At 42.8% G+C, this 24103-nt stretch overlaps 1 protein-coding gene and 1 pseudogene across 1 annotated transcript in view; both read right to left on the minus strand.

The window, feature by feature from the left end:
- The window catches only part of PCGF6 (polycomb group ring finger 6), a 48346-nt gene that overhangs the window by 18134 nt on the left and 6109 nt on the right, over positions 1–24103 (minus strand). The window contains exon 7 of the mRNA XM_010333361.3: positions 14347–14374. Coding sequence (XP_010331663.2) covers positions 14347–14374 — 28 coding nt within the window. The remainder of the gene's footprint in view (positions 1–14346; positions 14375–24103) is intronic.
- LOC104650479 (non-histone chromosomal protein HMG-17 pseudogene) lies at positions 2747–12012 on the minus strand (annotated as a pseudogene).

Below are 24103 nucleotides of genomic sequence, written 5' to 3' on the forward strand. Positions count from 1 at the left end.
CTCAGGCGGCTGAGGCAGTTGAATCAATTGAACCCAAGAGGTAGAAAATTGCTTGAACCTGGGAGGTGGAAGTTGTAGTGAGCTGAGATTGCATCACTGCACTCCAGGCTGGGCGACAGAGCAAGACTCTGTCTCAAAAAATAAATAAATATTTAAAAATAAATAAATACATAAACCTTTGTTTCTTCAACATAGAAACTGCAAGAAAGAAAAAACAAGATGGAGGAGGAATGGGCTGTAACATTAAGGGCTGTAAATGACAAACACATCAACCAATTACAATCTATGAACCTTACTGAATCCTGATTGAAAAATTACCAAATGCGCCAGGCGCGGTGGCTCAAGCCTGTAATCCCAGCACTTTGGGAGGCCGAGGCAGGTGGATCACAAGGTCAAGAGATCGAGACCATCCCGGTCAACATGGTGAAACCCCGTCTCTACTAAAAATACACAACATTAGCTGGGCATGGTGGTGTGTGCCTGTAATCCCAGCTACTCAGGAGGCTGAGGTAGGAGAATTGCCTGAACCCAGGAGGTGGAGGTTGCGGTGAGCCGAGATCGTGCCATTGCACTCCAGCCTGGGTAACAAGAGTAAAACTCCATCTCAAAAAAAAAAAGAAAAAAAGAAAAATTATCAAATGCTAGGCGAGGTGGCACACACCTGTAATCCCAGAACTTTGGGAGGCTGAGGCAGGCAGATCACGAGGTCAAGAGATGGAGACCATCCTGGCCACCATGGTGAAATGACACCTCTACTAAAACCACAAAAATTAGCTGGGTGTGGTAGCATGTGCCTATAGTCTCAGCTACTAGGGAGGCTAAGGCAGGAGAACAGCTTGAACCAGGCGGTAGAAATTACAGCAAGCCAAGAATGTGCCACTGCACTCCAGCCTGGTGATAGAGCAAGACTCCATCTCAACCCCCCCCAAAAAAAAGAAAGAAAAAGAAAAGAAAGACTATCAAATAATTTTCATGGGACAATATAGGAAATTTAAATAGTACATGGATATTTGATCAAGGGATTATCATTAATTTAAAATATTGTAGTATCAGCGGGGCATAGTGGCTCACACCTGCAGTTCCAGCACTTTGGGAGGCTGCGGTGGGCGGATCAGGAGTTCAGGAGTTCAAAACCAGCCTGGCCAACATGGTGAAACAGCGCTACTAAAAATACAAAAATTAAATGGGCTCGGTGGTGGGCGCCTGCAATCCCAGCTTCTCGGGAGACCGAAGCAGGAGAATCACTTGAACCCAGGAGGCGGAGGTTGCAGTGAGCTGAGATCGTGCTACTGCACTCAGTCTGGGTGACAGAGCAAGACTGTCTCAAAAAAAAAGAAAAGAAAAAATTATAGTATCATTATGTTGCCATAAAAGGATATTGAACATGAGTTTATAATTATTGGAGTGGTATGTACATGAGAATTCATTATACTATTCTGCTTTTTTTTTTTTTTTTTTTTTTTTTTTTGAGACGGAGTTTTGCTCGTTACCCAGGCTGGAGTGCAATGGCGCGATCTCGGCTCACCGCAACCTCCGCCTCCTGGGTTCAGGTAATTCTCCTGCCTCAGCCTCCTGAGTAGCTGGGATTACAGGCACGCACCACCATGCCCAGCTAATTTTTTGTATTTTTAGTAGAGACGGGGTTTCACCATGTTGACCAGGATGGTCTTGATCTCTCGACCTCGTGATCTACCCGCCTCGGCCTCCCAAAGTGCTGGGATTACAGGCTTGAGCCACCGCGCCCGGCCTATTCTGCTTATTTTTGTATAAGTTTAAAATTTTGCATAATAGTTTTCTTTTTTTTTTTTTTTTGAGACGGAGTTTCGCTCTTGTTACCCAGGCTGGAGTGCAATGGCGCGATCTTGGCTCACCGCAACCTCCGCCTCCTGGGCTCAGGCAATTCTCCTGTCTCGGCCTCCTGAGTAGCTGGGATTACAGGCACGCGCCACCATGCCCAGCTAATTTTTTGTATTTTTAGTAGAGACGGGGTTTCACTATGTTGACCAGGATGGTCTCGATCTCTTGACCTCGTGATCCACCCGCCTCGGCCTCCCAAAGTGCTGGGATTACAGGCTTGAGCCACCGCACCCGGCCTAATAGTTTTGTTTTTTAAAGGAATACTAAAAAGATTACTATTTAAACATATGTGGCTGGAATGTGGGACCCAATAATTTGAAGTGTAGGAGGTGACAAGTAAATGACAGAGCTTGAAAGTAAAAACTAATGCTTACCTAGCTCCCATCTCTCTGAGACAATTAAGGATGCTATGACTTCATGCAAATGAAAAGCTGAAGTAATCAGAACTAAAAAGTCCCTTTCAGGAAACTTTTCTAGCACTTAGAGTGGGAGCCATGAATGGCTACCTAGGGGACCGAGACACACATTTGTTCCATGTTAGAGCACTGAGTTTTCTTATCTGTAGTTTGTTCTTAAGAACTTTCCTGGCCGGGCGCGGTGGCTCAAGCCTGTAATCCCAGCACTTTGGGAGGCCGAGGCGGGTGGATCACGAGGTCAAGAGATCGAGACCATCCCGGTCAACATAGTGAAACCCTGTCTCTACTAAAAATACAAAAAATTAGCTGGGCATGGTGGCACGTGCCTGTAATCCCAGCTACTCGGGAGGCTGAGACAGGAGAATTGCCTGAACCCAGGAGGCGGAGGTTGCGGTGAGCCGAGGTCGTGCCATTGCACTCCAGCCTGGGTAACAAGAGCGAAACTGTCTCAAAAAAAAAAAAAAAAAAAAAAAAAAAAGAACTTTCCTAACTAAAATTCATAAAGTCTACATCAGCTAGGTATTTTATTTTTCTAGGTGTCTTGGGCTTGCTTGTGATACTTGAGCAACTGATAAATGGTCTACCTGTTACCACAGTATAGCATATAGCACAGGTGTTGAGTGCAGGCACTCCAGGGACAGACTTCCTGGGTTCAAACCCTGGTTCTGCCATTTTCTATTTTTTTTCCTTTCTTTTTCTTTTGAGACAGAGTCTTGCCCTGTTGCCCAGGCTGGAGTACAATGGTACAGTCTCAGCTCACTGCAACCTTCCGCCTCCTGGTTCAAGCAATTCTCCTGCCTCAGCCTCCTGAGTAGCTGGGATTACAGGCACATACCACCATGCCTCGCTTTTTTAATCTTTAGTAGAGACGGGGTTTCATCATGTTGGCCAGGCTGGTCTCGAACTCCTGACCTCGTGATCTGCCCGCCTCAGCCTCCCAAAGTGTTGGGATTGCAGGCGTGAGCCACTGCGCCCGGCCCTGCATTTTCTAACAGTGAGTCGTTGGGCAAGTTCCTGAACTTGTCTGTGTCTCTATTTGTCAAACAGATAAAATTGGCATCTGTTTTGTAGAATTATGAAAATAATGCTTATAAATAACTAATAAAAATACCTGACAAACAGTAAGCACTGAAGAGTTGTTAGTCTTGTGAGCCATTTGTCTCTTTTTTTTTTTCCCAAGCCAAACTATATCCAGCTTTATTAAAGATACTTTTCATAAACAATCATGATATTTCAGGCAGGACATGAGCAGACAATCATTAACAGTATACAACAACTTTCAAACTTTCTTCTTTGATGGACTACCAAAAATCAGAAAGCTACTATAAAACCCAATGAAGTCTTCATCTGATGCTCTGAACAGGGAAAGTTTAGAATGAGGGCTGACATTTCACATTTAGCATGTTGTTTAACAACTTTTCACGAGCCGACTGACTTTCAGGAAGTGAAATGAAAATGGCAGAATGTATCTGAAGATCCACAATCTAGAAATGGAACCACTGCTCTTTTTTTTTTTTTTTTTTTTTGAGATGGAGTTTTGCTCTTGTTACCCAGGCTGGAGTGCAATGGCGCGATCTCGGCTCACCGCAACCTCCGCCTCCTGGGTTCAGGCAATTCTCCCGCCTCAGCCTCCCGAGTAGCTGGGATTACAGGCACGCACCACCATGCCCAGCTAATTTTTTGTATTTTTAGTAAAGATGGGGTTTCACCATGTTGACCAGGATGGTCTCGATCTCCTGACCTCGTGATCCACCCGCCTCAGCCTCCCAAAGTGCTGGGATTACAGGCTTGAGCCACCGCGCCCGGCTGAACCACTGCTCTTTTGACAGGTGCCATCTCAGTGGCATCACTGGCAAGTCCAGATTGCCTGACGCACTGGTAACCAATGACTGGGAGTCAGGTCCCAACAGATGTCTGGGCTTAAGGGAGTTAGGTCTATGCTGAAAGATGGAAAGGGAGAAGAGGACATAAAAACGAATTTGTGTTTCCATACCGCAAGGCTTTTGTGTGCCAAGATAGCCATGTGTGTCAAAGTCAGGGAATCCTTCCTCCTGGGAGCCAAGAGGAAGTCTCTCAAAACTAGAAGGGAAAGGTGTTTCCCTCCATCAATCCAGCTTTGGAGACATTCTATTAGTGACATATGCCCCTTCCCCCAAAACAACAATGAAGTGTTCTGCGTGCTAACAACATAGCTTAAAAAAAAAAAAAAAAAAAGTAAAACAAAATTCTGTATTTTTATAAAACTTGATAAAAAACAGTATTTCAAACTGTACAGTCACCGGAAGTACAGTTATCAAAAATGCACACACGTCACTTGGCATCTCCAGCACCTTCGGCTTTCTGTGCCCGGTCTGTTTTGGCATCTCCATCTTCTGCAGGGTTATTCCCTTCCTTGCCAGCATCAGCTTTTCCCTTTTTCCCTTTGGGTACCTTCTCTCCCTCCTTTGCAGGGGCCTTTTTAGGCTTGGGCTCTGGCTTTGGAGGAGCAGGTTTAGCAGACAACCTTGCGGATCTTCTCTGTGGTTCGTCCTTCACCTTGGCTTTATCTTCTTTAGCATCCCCTTCAGCCTTTCTCTTGGGCATGGTGGCGACGGCAGTGGGACATAGGCGCTGAGCACAGGATGCAGCGTCGCGTGAGCTTTGGTCGGTCCGGGGGTCATTCTCGCCTCTTATTCTTCACACTGCTCGGGCTCTGGGGGGTTTATCCATTTGTCTCTTTAAGATGATTTGTATCATTTGACTCTTTATGTGAAAGATTTTAACTTTTTTTTTTTTTTGAGACGGAGTCTCACTCTGTCACCCAGGTTGGAATGCAGTGGTGCGATCTTTGCTCACTGCAACCTCTGCCTCTTGGGTTCCTGTCTCGGCCTCCCAAGTAGCTGGGACTACTGGCGCCCACCACCAGGCCCACCTAATTTTGTATATTTAGGAGAGACAGGGTTTCACCATATTGGTCAGGCTGATCTCAAACTCCTGACCTCAGGTGATCCAACCCTCTCAGCCTCCCAAATTGCTGGGATTACAGGCATAAATCACTACTCCTGGCCAGATTTTAACTTTTTAGAAGGCCCAGTTTTCACCCTAAGACATTGCTATAATCTAGAGAACAACAGCAAAGTGCTTGTATTCTTTTTGTTTTGTTTTGTTTTTACAGACAGTCTGGCTCTGTCACCCAGGCTGGAGTGCAGTGGCATGATCTTAGCTCACTGCAACCTCTGTCTCCTGGACTCAAGTGATCATCCCATCCCACCCCAGCCTCCTGAGTAGCTGGGACTACAGGTGTGCAACACCATGCAAGGCTAATTTTTATATATTTTGTAGAAATGGGGTTTTGACATGTTGCACAGGCTGGTCTAGAACTCTCAGACTCAACTGATCTGCCCATCCCGGCCTCCCAAAATGCTAGGATTATAACTGTGAGCAACCACACTTGGCCAGTGCTTTCATTCTTTTAATGCAGGTATAGGAATGAATATTTCACAAAGTGAAGGCAATCTCACTAAGGAGGAGATAAAACAGTATCCTGGTTGGAGGCCCCAAGAGGGCACCTCATTGCATGTGGCAATGCCCGATTAACATGACAATCCATCCCAGTAGATGCCTTGAGAAGCTGCTATTAAGGATAACCTAACTAGATGCCTGCCTGCCAACCAACGTATTTCTGAAGGTCGATTTCTAGAGCTTAGGTATATCAGCAGAGGACAATCCGATTTCCCTCAATTCTAAATTATTGGTGGGTACATGACTTAAATGTTTGTTAAAATTAAACCAATTTAGCTAATGTTATGAATACTGTAATTCTTAGATCACCCAAATCAGAACTATGACATATGCCAATATCTGAAAGAAAAAAATAGATCTTGGCCTATTTTTATATATATGCATGCTGAAGGCTACAAAATCAGCTCTCAAGTAGATAGCTAATTTATTATTTTTTCCACTATACCTAATACACTCCTGCGGTCTGCAAATAAGCAGAAAAAAGAATACTCAGATTCCAACTTCTTTGAAATTTTGTATGACAATCATTCCTGTCATCTATAACAAAAAGGTTAATTTGATAAGTTGAAATAAGCTAGCCTAAAATCCATAGGGAAATATATATATATTTGGTTGTTTTTTTTTCCAGTAAAAAGATAGTAGTATTAACTCATGATATATTTGCCTTGAAAAATATTCCTACCTCTATCAACTGAAAAGGCCTGGAAACAGAGACCAACCCAAGCAGTAACGCAAATCAGCTTGTAATTCTGAAATACCAATGATCACCAAAAGTAACTAGGACCCCTTGGGAAAATGACCGATTCCATGTCTGGGGCAAGAGATATACAAAGTAAGCATGAAAACATGTTGTTATATCAGATAGCCAGGAAGCTATCATAGACTATGACATGATAGGGCAATTTAAACATCAATAAGAATTATACCAAGGCGGGCAGATTGTCTGAGCTGAGTTCTAGACCAGCCTGGGCAACATGGTGAAATCCTGTCTCTATTAAAATACAAAAAAAAAAATTAGCTGTGCATGGCAGTGTGCACCTGTAGTCCCAGCTACTCGGGTGGCTGAGGCAGGAGAATCGCCTGAACCTGGGAGGCGAAAGTTGCAGTGAGCTGAGATCGCACCACTGCACTCCAGCCTGGGCAACACAGTGAGAATCTATCTCAAAAAAAACAAACAAACAAAAAAAACAAAGAATTATAACTGAAATGCTTTATACCATACCATGTTTAAACCCATAAGTTCATAACAAAGCAGAAACAAAACCAACAAAACCTAATTGACCATGACTGGAGTATGCTGGTGAACCAACTCATTATTTTGAATGTGGCAAGTAAAGGGAAAGAATCAAACATTTGTCCTGTCTTTTCTTTTCTTTCTTTCTTTTTTTTTTTGGAGATGGAGTCTAGCTCTGTTGCCCAGGCTGGAGTGCAATGGCAAGATCTCAGCTCACTGCAACCTCTGCCTCCTGGATTCAAGAGATTCTCCTGCCTCAGCCTCCTAAGTAGCTGGGATTACAGGCACCCACCACCATGCCAAGCTATTTTTTGTGTATTTAGTAGAGACAGGGCTTCACTGTGTTGGCCAGGCTGATCTTAAACTCCTGACCTCATGATCCACCCGCCTGGGCCTCCCAAAGTGCTGGGATTACTACCGTGCCCTGCCTTCCTATATTTCCTATATAAACTGTACCACTGGGTAACCAAGTAGACAAAGAGAAGTTTCTTTTTATAGAACTATTTCAACAAGTAAAAGGAATGATGGCATCATTTTTCAACCCCTAGTAAATCTACGAACTTAGACAATGAGCATCAATGGCTGCTAACATTACAAAGAAACACAGATATTATACACCTCCTAACAGATGAAAATATCATCACCTATGATGTATTATTCCTCCTCCCAATCAAACCTGTCTTACTAATACTCATATTTAACTCCCAGTTTATGAGAAAGAGAGAATACAGAAGAACATGTTAAATCACACGGAAATGCAACATCAAAACTTAATCTATACAAACGTTACAGGCCAAGTGATTCAGTTTTGTCAATGATGAATTGCAAGAAAAAAGAAATGAGGCTGGGTGCGGTGGCTCACACCTGTAATCCCAGCACTTTGGGAGGCTGAGGCAGGCAGATTACGAGGTCAAGAGACCGAGACCATCCTGGCCAACATGGTGAAACCCTGTCTCTGCTAAAAATACAAAAATTAGCTGGGCGAGGTGACACACGCCTGTAGTCCCAGCTACTAGGGAGGCTGAGGCAGAATTTCTTGAACCTGGGAGGCAGAGGTTGCAGTAAGCCGAAATTGCGCCACTGCACTCCAGCCTGGTACCTAGTGACAAAGTAAGACTCCATCTCAAAAAAAAAATGAAATGAAAAACTTATGGCTGGGTGCAGTGGCTCACGACTGCAATCCCAGCACTTTGGGAAGCCAAGGTGGGCAGCAGATCACTTGAGGTTGGGAGTTCGAGACCAGCCTGGCAAACATAGTGAAACCCTGTCTCTACTAAAACACAAAAATTAACCAGGTGTGGTGGCAGGCACCTGTAATCCCAGCTACTTGGGAGGCTGACGCAAGATAATTGCTTGAACACAGGTGGTGAAGGTTGCAGTGAGCCAAGCCACTGCACTCCAGTCTGGGTGACAGAAAGACTCTGTCTCACAAAAAAGAGGCCGGGCGTGGTGGCTCACACCTGTAATCCCAGCACTTTGGGTGGCTGAGGCAGGTGGAACACAAGGTCAGGAGATGAGACCATCCTGGCTAATATGGTGAAACCCTGTCTCCACTAAAAATACAAAAAAAATTAGCTGGGCATGGTGGTGCACACCTATAGTCCCACCTACTCAGGAGGCTGAAGCAGGATAATTGCTTGAACCCAGGAGGCAGAGACTGCAGTGAGCCTAGATTGTGCATTGCACTATAGCCTGGGTGACAGTGCAAGGCTCCGTCTCAAAAAAAAAAAAAAAAAAAAAAAAGGACAAGACTATGGCAAACTTATATTTAAAGATCTATCAACCAATGACCATGTGTGAACTTTATTTGGATCCTTACTTAAGGCATTTTATTTATTCGCTCTGTTGCCCAGGCTGGAATGCAGTGGTATGATCTTGGCTCATTGCAGACTCTGCCTCCCAGGTTCAAGCAATTCTTCTGCCTCAGCCTCCTGAGTAGCTGGGATTACAGGCGCCCCTCACCATGCTCAGCTAATTATATATATATATATATATTTTTTTTTTTTTTTTTTTGAGATGGAGTTTCGCTCTTGTTACCCAGGCTGGAGTGCAATGGCGCGATCTCGGCTCACCGCAACCTCCGCCTACTGGGTTCAGGCAATTCTCCTGCCTCAGCCTCCTGAGTAGCTGGGATTATAGGCACGCGCCACCATGCCCAGCTAATTTTTTGTATGTTTAGTAGAGACGGGGTTTCACCATGTTGACCAGGTTGGTCTCGATCTCTCGACCTTGTGATCCACCCACCTCAGCCTCCCAAAGTGCTGGGATTACAGGCTTGAGCCACCGCGCCCGGCCTAATTTTTATATTTTTAGTAGAGATGGGGTTTCACCATGTTGGCTGGGCTGGTCTCCTAACTCTCCTGACTTCGTGATTGGCCTGCCTCGGCCTCCCAAAGTGCTGGGATTACAGGCATGAGCCACTGCACCTGGCCCAAGGCATTTAAAAAAATGAACTACAGGACAGACACGGTGGCTCATGCCTGTAATGCCAGCACTTTGGGAGGCCAAGGTGAGCGGATCACTTGAGGTCAGGAGTTCAAGACCAGCCCGGCCAACAGTGAAACCCCATCTCCACTAAAAATACAAGAATTAGCCAGGTGGGTAGCACATGTCTGTAATCTCAGGTCCTCAGAAGGCTGAGGCAGGAAAATCACTTGAACCCTTGAGGTGGGGGTTGCAGTGAGCCAATATTGCACCTCTGCACTCCAGCCTGGGCAGCAGAGTGACTCTGTCCCCACCCACCCCCTCCCCCCAAAAAATGCACTACAGAGCTGGGCGCAGTGGCTGACACCTGTAATCCCAGCACTTTGGGAGGCTGAGACAAGCAGATCACCTGAGGTCAGGAGTTCAAGACCAGCCTGCCCAACATGGCGAAACCCCATCTCTACAAAAAAATACAAAAATTTGGCTGTGTGTGGTGGTGCACACCTGTAGTCCCAGCTACTCAGGAGGCTGAAGTGGGAGGATCACCTAAGCCTGGGGAGATACACATTTAATATATTTCTTTTTCTTTCTTTTTCTACTAGAGATGTGTTCTCCCTACATTGCCCAAGCTGTTCTCAAACTCCAAGGCTCAAATAATTCTCCTGCCTTGACCACCCAAAGTGCTGGGACTACAGGCATGAACCACCAGGTCCAGTCTGTTAATATAGTTCTATATTTGTTTTGTCTCTTCCTATGTGTGTGTATATATGCATATATTTTTTTCTTGGATCACTTGACAGCTATTTGCAGACACTAAAATACTTTACCCTAAATATACCAGCAGTTATCTTCTTAGAGTAAGATTTTCCTATATAACTATAACATGATTATCAGAAAACTTATGAAAGTATTCAGATTTTTAATTATTTTTCAGACGAAGTTTCACTCATATTGCCCAGGCTGTAGTGCAATGGCATGATCTCAGCTAACCGCAACCTCTGACTCCCAGGTTCAAGTGATTCTCCTGCCTCTGCCTCCCAACATGGTGAAACCCCATCTCTTCTAAAATACAAAAATTAGCTTGGGATTACAAGCATGCACCACCATGCCCGACTAATTTTTTGTATTTTTAGTAGATATGGAGTTTTTTCATGTTGGTCAGGCTGGTCTCGAATTCCCGATCTCAGGTGATCTGCCTGCCTCAGCCTCCCAAAGTGCTGGAATTATAGGCTTGAGCCATGTACCCGGCCCCCCACTTTTTTTTTTTTTTTTTTTGAGACAGGGTCTGGCACAATCTCATTTCATTGCAACCTCTGCCTCCTGAGCTCAAGACATCTCCCACTTCAGCCTCCTGAGTAGCTGAGACTATAGGTGCACACCACCATGCCCAGCAAATTTTTCTATTTTCTTTTTTTTTTTTTCCATGTAGCGATGGGGTTTTGCCATGTTGCCCAGGCTGGTCTCAAACTCCTGACCTCAGGTGATCTGCCCACCTTGGCCTCCCAAAGTGCTGGGATTACAGGTGTGAGCCATTGCTCCTGGCCCCAATTTCTTTAACCTAGTAGAAAATGATTTTATCGTTTTATAGGGCTGTCATTACTAAAAGAGAAAACTAAAAATATTTTATGAAAAAAAGATAATCAGTGATGGGCTCAAACAAAAATTCTAATATAAGCATATATATATATATATTTTTTGAGACAGAGTTTCGTTCTTATTGTCCGGGCTGCAGTGCAATGGTTCACTGTTACCTCTGCCTCTGGGGTTCAAGTGATTCTTCTGACTCAGCTTCACCAGTAGCTGGGATTACAGGCACCCATCACTATGCCCAGCTAATTTTTTATATTTTTAGTAGAGATAGAGTTTCACCATGTTGGCCAGGCTTGTCTTGAACTCCTGACCTTAGGTGATCCGCCCGGCTTGGCCTCCCAAAATACTGGGATTATAGGCATGAGCCACCGTGCACTGCCAGTTTTTTTGTTTGTTTGTTTTTGTTTTTGAGATGAAGTCTTGCTCTATCACCCAGGCTGGAGTGCAGTGGTACAATCTCAGCTCACTGCAGCCCCTGCCTCCCGGGTTCAGCAATTACCCTGCCATAGCCTCGCAAGTGGCTAGTACTACAGGCATGCATCACCACGCCTGGCTAATTTTTGTATTTTTAGTGAAGACAGGGTTTCATCATGTTGCCCAGGATGGTTTCGATCTCCTTACCTCCTGATCTGTCCACCTCGGCCTCCCAAAGTGCTAGGATTACAGGCATGAGCCACAGTGCCTGGCCATACACACCAAATTAATGTATATATCCTTGAGTTACAATAGGTTTCATCTGTACATTTATTCTTCACCTCTTTCCTTTTTAATTTACTTGCTGAAGAAACAGAATTGGTTGCCATGTAATTTTCTACTATCTTGATTTGGCTTATTATATTCCTACAGTGTCATTTAATACATCTCTTTGTCCCCTGTAGTTCTTGTAAATTAGCAATTTAGAAGCATAATCGCCTTCTTGTATGTTTTGGCAAGAACACTTCAACGTGGTGCTGCCATCATGGTTTTTGATGTGTGAGAATCACAACTATATATATATATATATATATATATATATATATATATATATATATATATATTCTGGGTTGCACATGTGCTTTTGAGGAAGCAGTAGACAAAGACTTTTTCTTTCCTTTTTTTTCTTTTTCTTTTTTTTTTTTTTGAGTTGGAGTTTTGTTCTTGTTACCCAGGCTGGAGCACAATGGCGCGATCTCGGCTCACCACAACCTCCGCCTCCTGGGTTCAGGCAATTCTCCTGCCTCAGCCTCCTGAGTAGCTGGGATTACAGGCACGCGCCACTATGCCCAGCTAATTTTTTGTATTTATAGTAGAGACGGGGTTTCACTATGTTGATCAAGATGATCTCGATCTCTTGGCCTCGTGATCCACCCGCCTTGGCCTCCCAAAGTGCTGGGATTACAGGCATGAGCCACCATGCCTGGCTTTTTTTTTTTTTTTTAAACAGAGTCTCATTCTGTCACCTAGGCTGGACTGTAGTGACACAATCACAGCTCACTGCAGCCTTAATCTCCTAGGCTCATGGGATCCTGTCACCTTAGTCTCCTGTGTAGCAGGGGCTACAGGTCCATGCCACCATGCAGAGCTAACGTTTTTATTTTTTATAAAGACAGGGTATACCATGTTGCCCAGGTTAGTCTCAAACTCCTGGCTCCAAGCAATCCTATGCTGACCTCCCAAAGTGCTGAGATTACAGATGTGAGCCACTGAACCTGGCCTAATATTTCAATTCATTCTCTAGTTCTTTTGTCATGAGGTTTTAAAACTCTGTTGGTCTGACTACTATAGGTTATTAGACAGATACCTTCAAGGAACACTAGTAGCATACACTCCTGTGCTTGAACCATATAAAAACATATCTACCACTGTCCCACCCATGACATGGCCATGAGACAATTTCCTAAAGCTAAACACCACCAGTTTGATGTTTTACAACTTAGAAGAGGTTCAATGCTATCAAAAATCATAGGGATTTATATTCGGGTGCAGTGGCTCATGCCTGTAATCCCAGAACTTTGGGAGGCCCAGGTGCGCAGGTCACCTAAGGTCAGGAGTTTGAGACCAGCCTAGCCAACATGGTAAAACACCATCTCTACTAAAAATACAAAATGAGCTGGGCATGGTAGTGCATGCCTGTAATCCCAGCTACTTGTGAGGCTAAAGCGGGGAACCCAGAAGGTGGAAGTTGCAGTGAGCTGAGATTGTGTCACTGCACTCCAGCCTAGGTGACAGAGGGAGACTCAGGCTCAAAAAAAAAAAAAAATTATGGGGACTTAAACTGCATTCTGCATTCCCTCTATCATATCAATCTCTGAGACATATGCATAATATGCTTCATCCAGAGAAGTATGTATCTATTCCTATGCTTTAATTCATGTCTCTGAGCTAGTGTGCTCATAAAATAATACAGTATATCCAACCAGGTATAATTCACTAAACTTTCAGTGCTGACTCTTGACAAAGTCACTGAAAATCTAAACAGATCAAAATCACCTATTCCTTAAAAATTTACAGTCCCCGGCTGGGCGAGGTGGCTCACGTCTGTAATCCCAGCACTTTGGGAGGCTGAGGCAGTCGGATCACAAGGTCAAGAGATTGAGACCATCCTGGTCAACAGGACGAAACCCCGTCTCTACTAAAAACACAAATATCAGCAGGGCATGGTAGTGCACACCCATAGTCCCATGATGCAGAAGAATCCCTTGAACCCAGGAGGCGAAAGTTGCAGTGAGCCAAGACTGCGCCACTGCAATCTAGCTCAGCCACAGACTGACACTCTGTCTCAAAAAAAAAAAAAAAAATTACAGTCCCAAGTAATTATAAGGTCTGATTTACCCCTTTTAAAAGTTACCTTTCCCTGATAACTCATACTATAGTAGCAACAAGGTATACACTGGTGCCTGTGATTCTGGAGTCTTTAAAACAACCTTGAACTTACATATGTTATAAAGGAGTTCATTCTTACCTCTAAAATTTCAGTGAATAATTGAAGTAACAAGTTAGGGCAAGTTAACTTGAGCAAAAAATGTTACATGCAAATAAAATTTAAAGCTCATATTTAACTCTAAATGCCAACTATGCAAAAAATGCTGTGAGACATTTTTTATAACCAAATTACAGCATTTGGTTTTAGTTTTAAAAAGTATTAACTTAATTTTTCTTAGACTACTGTTCTAAATGAACAAATCCCTACTTAATAACTTTACTCATAAATCTATTAAAATATTACTAAATGTACTTCATATTTAAATAACTTATTTATACAGTCTCCATTTGGTTGCTAATCTGACTTAAAATTGTGTGCTACACAGTCCTCTTGTGAAATGAATGGAAAAAAAAGTAAAATACCTTAAAATGTCCCGTGCCTTCATTAGCACTGAAAAATGAGAGCAAAATTAATCAATATTTAATACTTTAACCTATATATTTAATCACAAAACAACATAAAATAACATAAATATCTGAGAAACATCAATTCATTGTAATTTTAAAAGTCATCTAAAATTTTATGAAATAAACAAATGTAATTGTCATTTCTGCCACCTAGTGGTTAAGGCAAAAGCAGTTTTATCCAGTATTTTACACTACTTTATACTTAATTTCAGAAGCTAAAAGTATATTCTTTTTCTGATGGAAAACATGAGGATTTACTTATTTATTTTCTCCAGCTTTATTAAGAGATAACAGACAAATTAAAATTGAGTATATCTGTAGGTTTTGATATATATATACACATATAAATATACTGTAAACTAATTAAATCAAGCAAATTAACATATCCATTAGCTCACATACTTACTTTGCTGTAGTGAGAACATTTAGGATCTACTCTTAACAATTTTCAAGTATATATTACATTATTAACTATAGTCACCATGCTGTACAATAGATCTCCAGGAAAAAGTATATTCTTACATATTAAATATCCCCCAAGCCCTCCATTTGGCATCCTAACAATTTACAGCTTAAAATCTAGTTTCATGTTTGTTTATCTTTTAATCGTAATTAATGTGATTTTTCTCTATATAGTAACCTTTAAAATATAAGATTTCTTACAAGAAGGCTGCTATGCTTCCTATTGCTTTTCTTGCAGCATAATTACCTAGCCATAATTTTCACTCAATTTGTCTTTTCACCTAGAAGTCTAGAGATTTCTTGGTTAAATCAATTACTTTTAAGACATGAGGGAGGCAAGGGGATCTAACTTTTTGTTGAGAATGTACTATGTACCAGGCATTGAATTAGATTTTCATATATTATGCATGTTTTTCATTTAGTCCTTACAATAGCCTTTTAAATCAAGTATTAGTACCCTTATTCTACAGATAAAAAAAAAAAAAAACTAAGCTCAGAGAGGTTTAATAACTTGCTTTGGGTCACACATAGATGGTAGGTAACAAAACTGAAATTCAAACTTAGGTGTGCCTAACATCAAAGCCAATGTTCTATCTTCCTTATGTTGTGAAGAAGAATAGACAAGTTCACAATTGCATCATCTCTATTCTTTTTTCCCCCCTTCTTTTTCTTTAAGAGATATGGTCTTGCTCTATCACCCAGGCTGGAGTGTAGTGGCTCACTGCAGCCTCAACCTTCTGGGCCTAAGTGAACTTCTTGCCTTAACCTACCTGAGTAGCTGAGAGTACAGATATGTGCCACCATGCATGCCTAATTTTAAAAAAAATTTTTTTGAGATAGGGTCTCACTATGTTGGCCAGGCTGGTCTCAAAGGCCTGGCCTCAAGCCATCCTCCTGCCTTAGCCTCCCCAAGTGCTGGAATTAAAGGTGTGAGCCACCACACCCAGATTCCAAAGTACTCTTTATAAGAAAAAATATATATGATAGAGATACAGAAATATAATTTATATATTATAAATATTATTTTATATAATATAAAATAATATTAATATATAAACTGTAAATCCATTAATGTACGTACAAATATAAAATACACACATAAAATGTCAAATTATCATATAATCTTAAGAATTACATCACATACGTGACAGGGCAAAAATTAAAGATTAAAAAAAGAGTTATAAAGTATCCCATTCATTATAAGAATGATCTCTGTAGACTACATGGTACATGGGCATCGGCTTCTGCCTGAATATTTAAAGACAGTTTAACTGACAAGTCAGCAATTTCATTTGTGGGTGACTTTGTTAGAAATTACTTGCTTGCAGGCAGGTGCAGTGGGTCACGTCTATATTTCCAGCACTCTAAGAAGCCGAGCTAGATGGATCACTTGAGGTCAGGAGTTTTGAGATCAGCCTAGCCAACAAGGTGAAACTCCATCTTCACTAAGAATACAAAAATTAGCCAGACATCAGTGCTTTGGGAGGCCCAGGCGGGTGGATCACCAGAGGTCAGGAGTTTGAGGCCAGCCTGACCAACAAAGAGAAATCCCGTCTCTACTAAAAATACAAATTAGCCAGGCGTGGTGGTGCATGCCTGTAATCTGAGCTATTTGGCAGGTTGAGGTAGGACAATCACTTGAACCGAGGAGGCAGAGGTTGCAGTGAGCAGAGATTATGCCATCGCACTCCAGCCAGGACAAGAACAAAATTCCATCTCAAAAAAAAAAATTTCAGCAGAGCATTTTCCTCAGTGATTTAAAAAAAAAAAAAAATTAGCCAGTCTTGTTGGGGAATGCCTATAATCCTAGCTACTTGGGAGGATGAGGCAGGAGAGTTGCTTGAAACCGGGAAGCAGAGGTTGCAGTAAGCCAAGATCACGCCACTGCACTCCAGCCTGGGTGACAGAGCCAGACCCCATCTCGAAAAAAAAGTATTGCTTCCACTTAATCAAACATACTATACCTAGTAGTCATAGTTTTGCTTTCTGGTATTGTGAATCAGACCAATTTTTCTTTTACTTGGTAACCCTTTAAAGAGTTTTAAACTAATTTGAGGGACTTATCATTTCTTCACTTCCAAATGAAATATTTTTGTTCCCTCCATTACCACATGACACATTTTCAAACTTTTAACACTGTGGTTATACCTCAGTTTAGAGCTGACTGAACACAATACAGAACCAGCATATAGTAGAATACTACCTCTTGGGTTACATCTTGTAAGAGTCCATTTTCTTTGGTGTGCATACATATGTATTATAGCACCATGGACCACTTTAACCTTTATTTTTGAAGGACCCTGCATTACTTCAATACTTCTATTGATAATAATTTAGACTTAAGAATACTGTATTTGATTCTTACAACAATCCTGAATTGCTATTGTAACCCCCAGTTTAGAAATACAGAAACTGGGCCGGGTGCGGTGGCTCAAGCCTGTAATCCCAGCACTTTGGGAGGCCGAGGCGGGTGGATCACAAGGTCGAGAGATCGAGACCAACCTGGTCAACATGGTGAAACCCCGTCTCTACTAAAAATACAAAAATTAGCTGGGCATGGTGGCGAGTGCCTATAATCCCAGCTACTCAGGAGGCTGAGGCAGGAGAACTGCCTGAACCCAGGAGGCGGAGGTTGCGGTGAGCCGAGATCGCGCCATTGCACTCCAGCCTGGGTAACAAGAGCGAAACTCCGTCTCAAAAAAAAAAAAAAAAAAAAGAAATACAGAAACTGATGATCAGATCAGTGAAGTTACATCACAAGGGTTATCTACCCCGAGTTAGTCTTTAAAACCTATACTCTTTCTACATACCATACTGCCTGTCTTAGGTTATTTCTTTTTATAATCTACTTTATACATAGACACTATAGAACAAAAAGGATAAGAGACTATCTTAAGATCATAAAACGGCCGGGCGCGGTGGCTCAAGCCTGTAATCCCAGCACTTTGGGAGGCCCAGGCGGGTGGATCAAGAGGTCAAGAGATCGAGACCATCCTGGTCAACATGGTGAAACCCCGTCTCGACTAAAAATACAAAAAATTAGCTGGGCGTGGTGGCACGTGCCTGTAATCCCAGCTACTCAGGAGGCTGAGGCAGGAGAATTGCCTGAACCCAGGAGGCGGAGGTTGCGGTGAGCCGAGATCGCGCCATTGCACTCTAGCCTGGGTAACAAGAGCGAAACTCCGTCTCAAAAAAAAAAAAAGATCATAAAACATGCATACCTGGCTGGGCGTGGTAGCTCATGCCTGTAATCCCAGCAGGATTTGGGAGGCCGAGGCTGGCAGATTACCTGAGGTAAGGAGTTTGAGACCAGCCTGGCCAACATGATGAAACTCCATCTCTACTGAAAATACAAAAATTTAGCCGGGCATGGTGGCATGTATCTGTAATCCCAGCTACTCGGGAGGCTAGGGTGCAGTGAGCCCAATATCTCGCTACTGAACTCCAGCCTGGGCAACAAGAGCAAAATTCCATCTCAAAAAAAAAAAAAAAAAAGCATACCCAATTTAGGGGAGAAATCTAATTTCATATTCTAGTAACTGAAAGATTACTGTGCAGAGGCTGAACCCATCTCAGTTGTTTTCCTCCTCCAAATCAAGCAGGGTCAACAGCTGAACCAAATTTGCACTTGTGCTTTCATGAGACTAAAACGCCTCGTCCTGTCATGAAAACAGCTTCCTATGGGTTACCCCCAATAGCCTAATTTTGTGGTAATACAAATAATTTTCCATGTAATAAAAACTTAGGGCCAGGTGCAGTGGCTGATGCCTGTAATCCCATTGCTTTGGGAAGCCAAGGCAGGCAGATTGAGCCAGGAGTTCAAGACCATAGTAAAATAATTAGCTGGGCATGACGGTGTGTACCTATAGTACCAGCTGCTCAGGAGTCTGAGGCGAGAGGATTGCCTGAGTCTAGGAGGCAGAGGCTGCAGTAAGCCAAGATCGTGCCAATGCAATCCAGCCTGGGCAGCAGAGCAAGACCCTGTCTCAAGGAAGAAGAAAAAAGATAATGAACTATACTATGAGATACACTGAATACCCAACATAATCAACAATTTCTAAGGTTCAATTTTTATTTACACAGCAAGCCGTATGAGGCAGGGCAACATGGCTCATGCCTATAATCCCAGCACTTTGGGAGGCCGAGGCGGGTGGATCACGAGGTCAGGAGTTTGAGACCAGCCTGGCCAAATAGGGTGAAACCCTGTCTCTACTAAAAACATGAAAAAAAAAAAAAATTAGCCGGGCTTGGTGGTACACGCCTGTAACCTCAGCTACTTGGGAGGCTGAGGGAGGAGAACTGCTTGAACCCGGGAGGCAGCGATTGCAGTGAGCCAAGTTCATGCCACTGAACTCCAGCCTGGGCAACAGAGCAAGACTCTCTCAGAAAAAAAAATTTATACACACACACACACACACACAATATATATATATACACACACATAAACCTTATGAATAAACAAAAAGCCATTTGTTCAAGGTTACAAAACAAAAAGCAATTTGTTCAAAGCTAGAAAACATCAGAGCTAGGACTTAAATCCAGATCTCCTTATTCCAAGTCAGGGTTTTTTCCTCTACAGCAGGGAATGCGTTAATAATGCAACAACTTTGGTAATAGTAATGACTGCCTTGAGCATTGCGGTCAAGTCTCACTCAGGAAAGCCTGCTATGATTAACTGATTTCTGCTGCAAATAAACAAAGAAGAAATGGTGGCATACCATTGTTGTATTACAATATCTGACTTTTCAAAAAAGATATAAAAAGTGGATCCAAGTTCCTGCTGTGTATTAGTGAAAAATGTTACATTTCCCTCAAATAATTTTTTTTTTTGGCGGGGGGAGACAGGGTCTTGCTCCGTTGCCCAGGATGGAATACAGTGATGCAATGAAGGCTTACTGCAGCCTCAACCTCCTGGACTCAATCAATCCTCCCCCATTAGCCTCCCGAGTAGATGGGACTACAGGTGCATGCCACCATACCCGGTTAATTTTTCTTTTTATATTTTTTGTAGAGAGAGGGTTTCACCATGGTGCCTAGGCTGGTGTCCAGCTTTTGGGTTCAAGTGGTCCTCCTACCTCTGCCTCCCAAAGTGCTAGGATTACAGGCACGAGCCACCACGCCTGGCTCTCAAAATAATTTTTTAGAAATATAATTCTTTTTAATTTTCTTTTTCTTTTTGATGGAGTTTTGCTCTTGTCAGCCAGGCTGGAGTGCAATGGCGCTATCTCGGTTCACTGCAACCTCCGTGTCCCAGGTTCAAGTGATTCTCCTGCCTCAGCCTTCCAAGTAGCTGGGGCTAAAGGTGCACACCACCATGCCTGGCTAACTTTTGTATTTTTTTGTTTGTTTTATTTTGTTTTGTTTGAGATGGAGTTTTGCTCTTGTTGGCCAGGCTGGAGTGCAGTGGCCTGATCTTGGTTCACTGAAACCTCTGCCTCCTGGGCTCAAGCGATTCTCCCGTCTCAGCCTCCTGTGTAGCTGGGATTACATGCGCAGGCCACCACACCCAGCTAATTTTTTGGGGGAGGCCTGTGTTGGCCTCCTAAAGTGCTGGGATTACAGGCATGAGCCACCACACTCAGCCAAATCCTTTTAATTTTCAAATGTTAATTAGCTAGTCATTAAAAGATATACTCCAGCCTCTTTTGATTAGTATGAAAATAAAACAAGTCACATGTAAAAGTTCAAACACAATGCCAAGTAAGACTTCTTCCCACCCTAGACTCACAGACTCCAGTGTCACTTCCTAGGGGCAACTGCCATTAATATGTTCTTTTTTTTTTTTTTTGGAGACATAGAGTCTCACTCTGTTGCTCAGGCTGGGGTGAAGGTACAATCTTGGCTCACTGCAACCTCCGCCTCCCAGGTTCAAGCGATTCTTCTACCTCAACCTCCAGAGTAGCTGGGATTACAGGTATCTGCCACAACACCCAGCTAATTTTTTGTATTTTAGTAGAGACGGGGTTTCACCATGTTGCCCAGGGTGGTCTTGAACTCCTGATTCTGTGATCCACCTGCCTGGGCCTCCCAAACTGCTGGGATTACAGGTGTGAGCCACTGCGATCAGCCATTTTTTTTTTTTTTGGAGACAGTCTTGCTCTGTCACCCAGCCTGAAGTGCAGTGGTATGATATTGGCTCACTGCAACCTCCGCCTCCCAATTCAAGTGATTCTCCGGCCTCAGTCTCCTGAGTAGCTGGGATAACAGGCACGCACCACCACGCTCAGCTACTAATTTTTTATATTTTTGGTAGAGACAGTGTTTTACCATGTTGGCCAGGCTGGTCTCGAACTCCTGATCTCAAGTGATCCACCCACCTCGGCCTCCCAAAGTGCTGAGATTACAGGCATGAGCCACTGTGCCTGGCCTTTTTGGTTTTGAGACAGAGTTTCACTCTCATTGCCGAGGCTGGCATGCAATAACATGATCTTGGATCACTGCAATCTCCACCTCCCAGGTTCACGTGATTCTCCCACCTCAGCCTCCCAAGTAGCTGGGACTATAGGTGCCTGCCACCAGATTGGACTAATTTTTGTATTTTCAGTAGAGACAGGGTTTTATCATGTTGGCTAGGGTAGTCTTGAACTCCTGACCTCAGGTATCTGTCTGCCCACCTTGGCCTCCCAAAGTGCTGGGATTATAGGCGTGAGCCACCATGCCCAGCCAATGTTCTTAAATGTCCTTTCAGGAATGGTCTGTGTACATAAAAAAAAAATACGTGTATTATTTTCCAGCATCCTCTTTTTAAAAAGCTTAAGTGAGCACATGGTTCATATACTTGCCTTCCACACCTTGCTTTTCCCACTTAATACATCTTGGCAATTATTATTCCATATTGTCACACACATTATTATATTAGCGCACATTCATGTATGGGTATACCATTATTTAACCTACTCCCTTATAGACATTTAAATTGCAACACTCTTTAATAACAGAAATTGCTGGATTAAAATCTGGAATTATATGATTTCTTCGAACTTTTTCCAAAGGGATCTTTTTTTTTTTTTTTTTTTTTTTTTTTTGAGACAGAGTTTCACTCTTTTACCCAGGCTGGAGTGCAATGGCGCGATCGCGGCTCACCGCAACCTCCGCCTCCTGGGCTCAAGCAATTCTCCTGCCTCAGCCTCCTGAGTAGCTGGGATTACAGGCATGCGCCACCATGCCCAGCTAATGTTTTGTGTTTTTAGTAGAGACGGGGTTTCACCATGTTGACCAGGATGGTCTCAATCTCTTGACCTTGTGATACACCCGCCTCGGCCTCCCAAAGTGCTGGGATTACAGGCGTGAGCCACCACGCCCGGCCCCAAAGGGATCTTTATTTCATTGTCATCAACCACTACTATGGATTTCTTGGGGATATAAGAAATGTCTCTTGCCTTTTAGGGGTTCTTAATATCAGTTGAGAGCACAAAGTAAATATACAAAGAGATAAATACAACAAAGCATATGCTAGATAATAAATGATACAAGTAGCTTAGAGTTATAAAGAGATGACTGAGAAGTAAAATAGTCATCAGTAATACCTGAGAAATCTAGATTTTTCCAAGAAAGGTATTTTAGTTTACTATGCCAGATAGTTAAGCATTTGAAAACTACAGTTTGATACATGCCAACTCTGTGACCATAACAGTCTGTTTAACATTGTTGCACTAAAATGGAGTATACCATATGCTACAGTATATGAAATAAACAATTTATTCTAATTAGAAAATTATCTAGCCGGGTACAGTGGCTCAAGTCTAATCCCAGCACTTTGGGAGGCTGAGGTGGGTGGATCACCTGAGGTCAGAAGTTTGAGACAAGCCTGACCAACATGGAGAAACCCCATCTCTACTAAAAATACAAAATTAGGCCGGGCGCGGTGGCTCAAGCCTGTAATCCCAGCACTTTGGGAGGCCAAGGCGGGTGGATCACGAGGTCGAGAGATCGAGACCATCCTGGTGAACATGGTGAAACCCCATCTCTACTAAAAATACAAAACATCGCCGGGCGCGGTGGCTCAAGCCTGTAATCCCAGCACTTCGGGAGGCCGAGGCGGGTGGATCACGAGGTTGAGAGATCGAGACCATCCTGGTCAACATGGTGAAACCCCGTCTCTACTAAAAATACAAAAAATTAGCTGGGCATGGTGGCACATGCCTGTAATCCCAGCTACTCAGGAGGCTGAGGCAGGAGAATTGCCTGAACCCAGGAGGCGGAGGTTGCGGTGAGCCGAGATCGTGCCATTGCACTCCAGCCTGGGTAACAAGAGCGAAACTCTGTCTCAAAAAAAAAAAAAAAAAAAATACAAAACATTAGCCGGGCATGGTGGCACGTGCCTGTAATCCCAGCTACTCAGGAGGCTGAGGCAGGAGAATTGCTTGAACCCAGGAGGCGGAGGTTGCGGTGAGCCGAGATCGTGCCATTGCACTCCAGCCTGGGTAACAAGAGCGAAACTCCGTCTCAAAAAAAAAAAAAAAATACAAAATTAGCTGGGTGTGGTGGCGCATACCTGTAATCCCAGCTACTTGGGAGGTTGAGGCAGGCGAATCCCTTGAGCCCAGGAGGCAGAGGTTGCCGTGAGCCAAGATCACGCCATTGTACTCCAGCCCAGGCAACAAGCGCAAACTTCCGTCTCAAAAAAAAAAAAAAAAAAGAAAAAAGAAAAAAGAAAGGTATCTAACTACTTTGGGAAACAATTTGGCAAAATCAACTACAGTTGAAGAGAAACATACCCTAAGAGTCAGTAAATCTACTGACCAACATTAGAGAATTCTTAAGAGAATTACCCCTCTCATATATACACAGAAGATATGTATATGTTTAGAGCAACATTGTTTATAATAGCAACAACCAAACAAATCAACAAACCTGGAAAAAACCTAAATATTCAACAGAAGAGGAAAAGATAAGCAATAATATATTCATTTTAATGGAATACCAGATAACGGTGAAAATGAATGAACTAGAGCTACATATTTCAACAGGGATGAATCACACAGTACTGAGTGAAAAGTATACCATTTTAAGTTTGGCAAAAACAATTCTACATATTGCTTAGGAATAGATATACATGTGGCAACCACATGAAGAAAAAGCATGGAAATGACAAACACTACTTTTAACAGAGTGGTTATTAACCTCTGAAGGAAGAGTTAGCCAGAGACTTCAGCGATATTAGCAATGGTTTATTTCTTAAACCAGATGATTAGAATACTACTGGTTATACTTCTTTTTTATTGTATTTTTTTTTTTGAGATGAAGTTTT

This window comes from Saimiri boliviensis, chromosome 12 (assembly GCF_048565385.1).
Source record: "Saimiri boliviensis isolate mSaiBol1 chromosome 12, mSaiBol1.pri, whole genome shotgun sequence".
Taxonomy (NCBI): Eukaryota; Metazoa; Chordata; class Mammalia; order Primates; family Cebidae; genus Saimiri; species Saimiri boliviensis.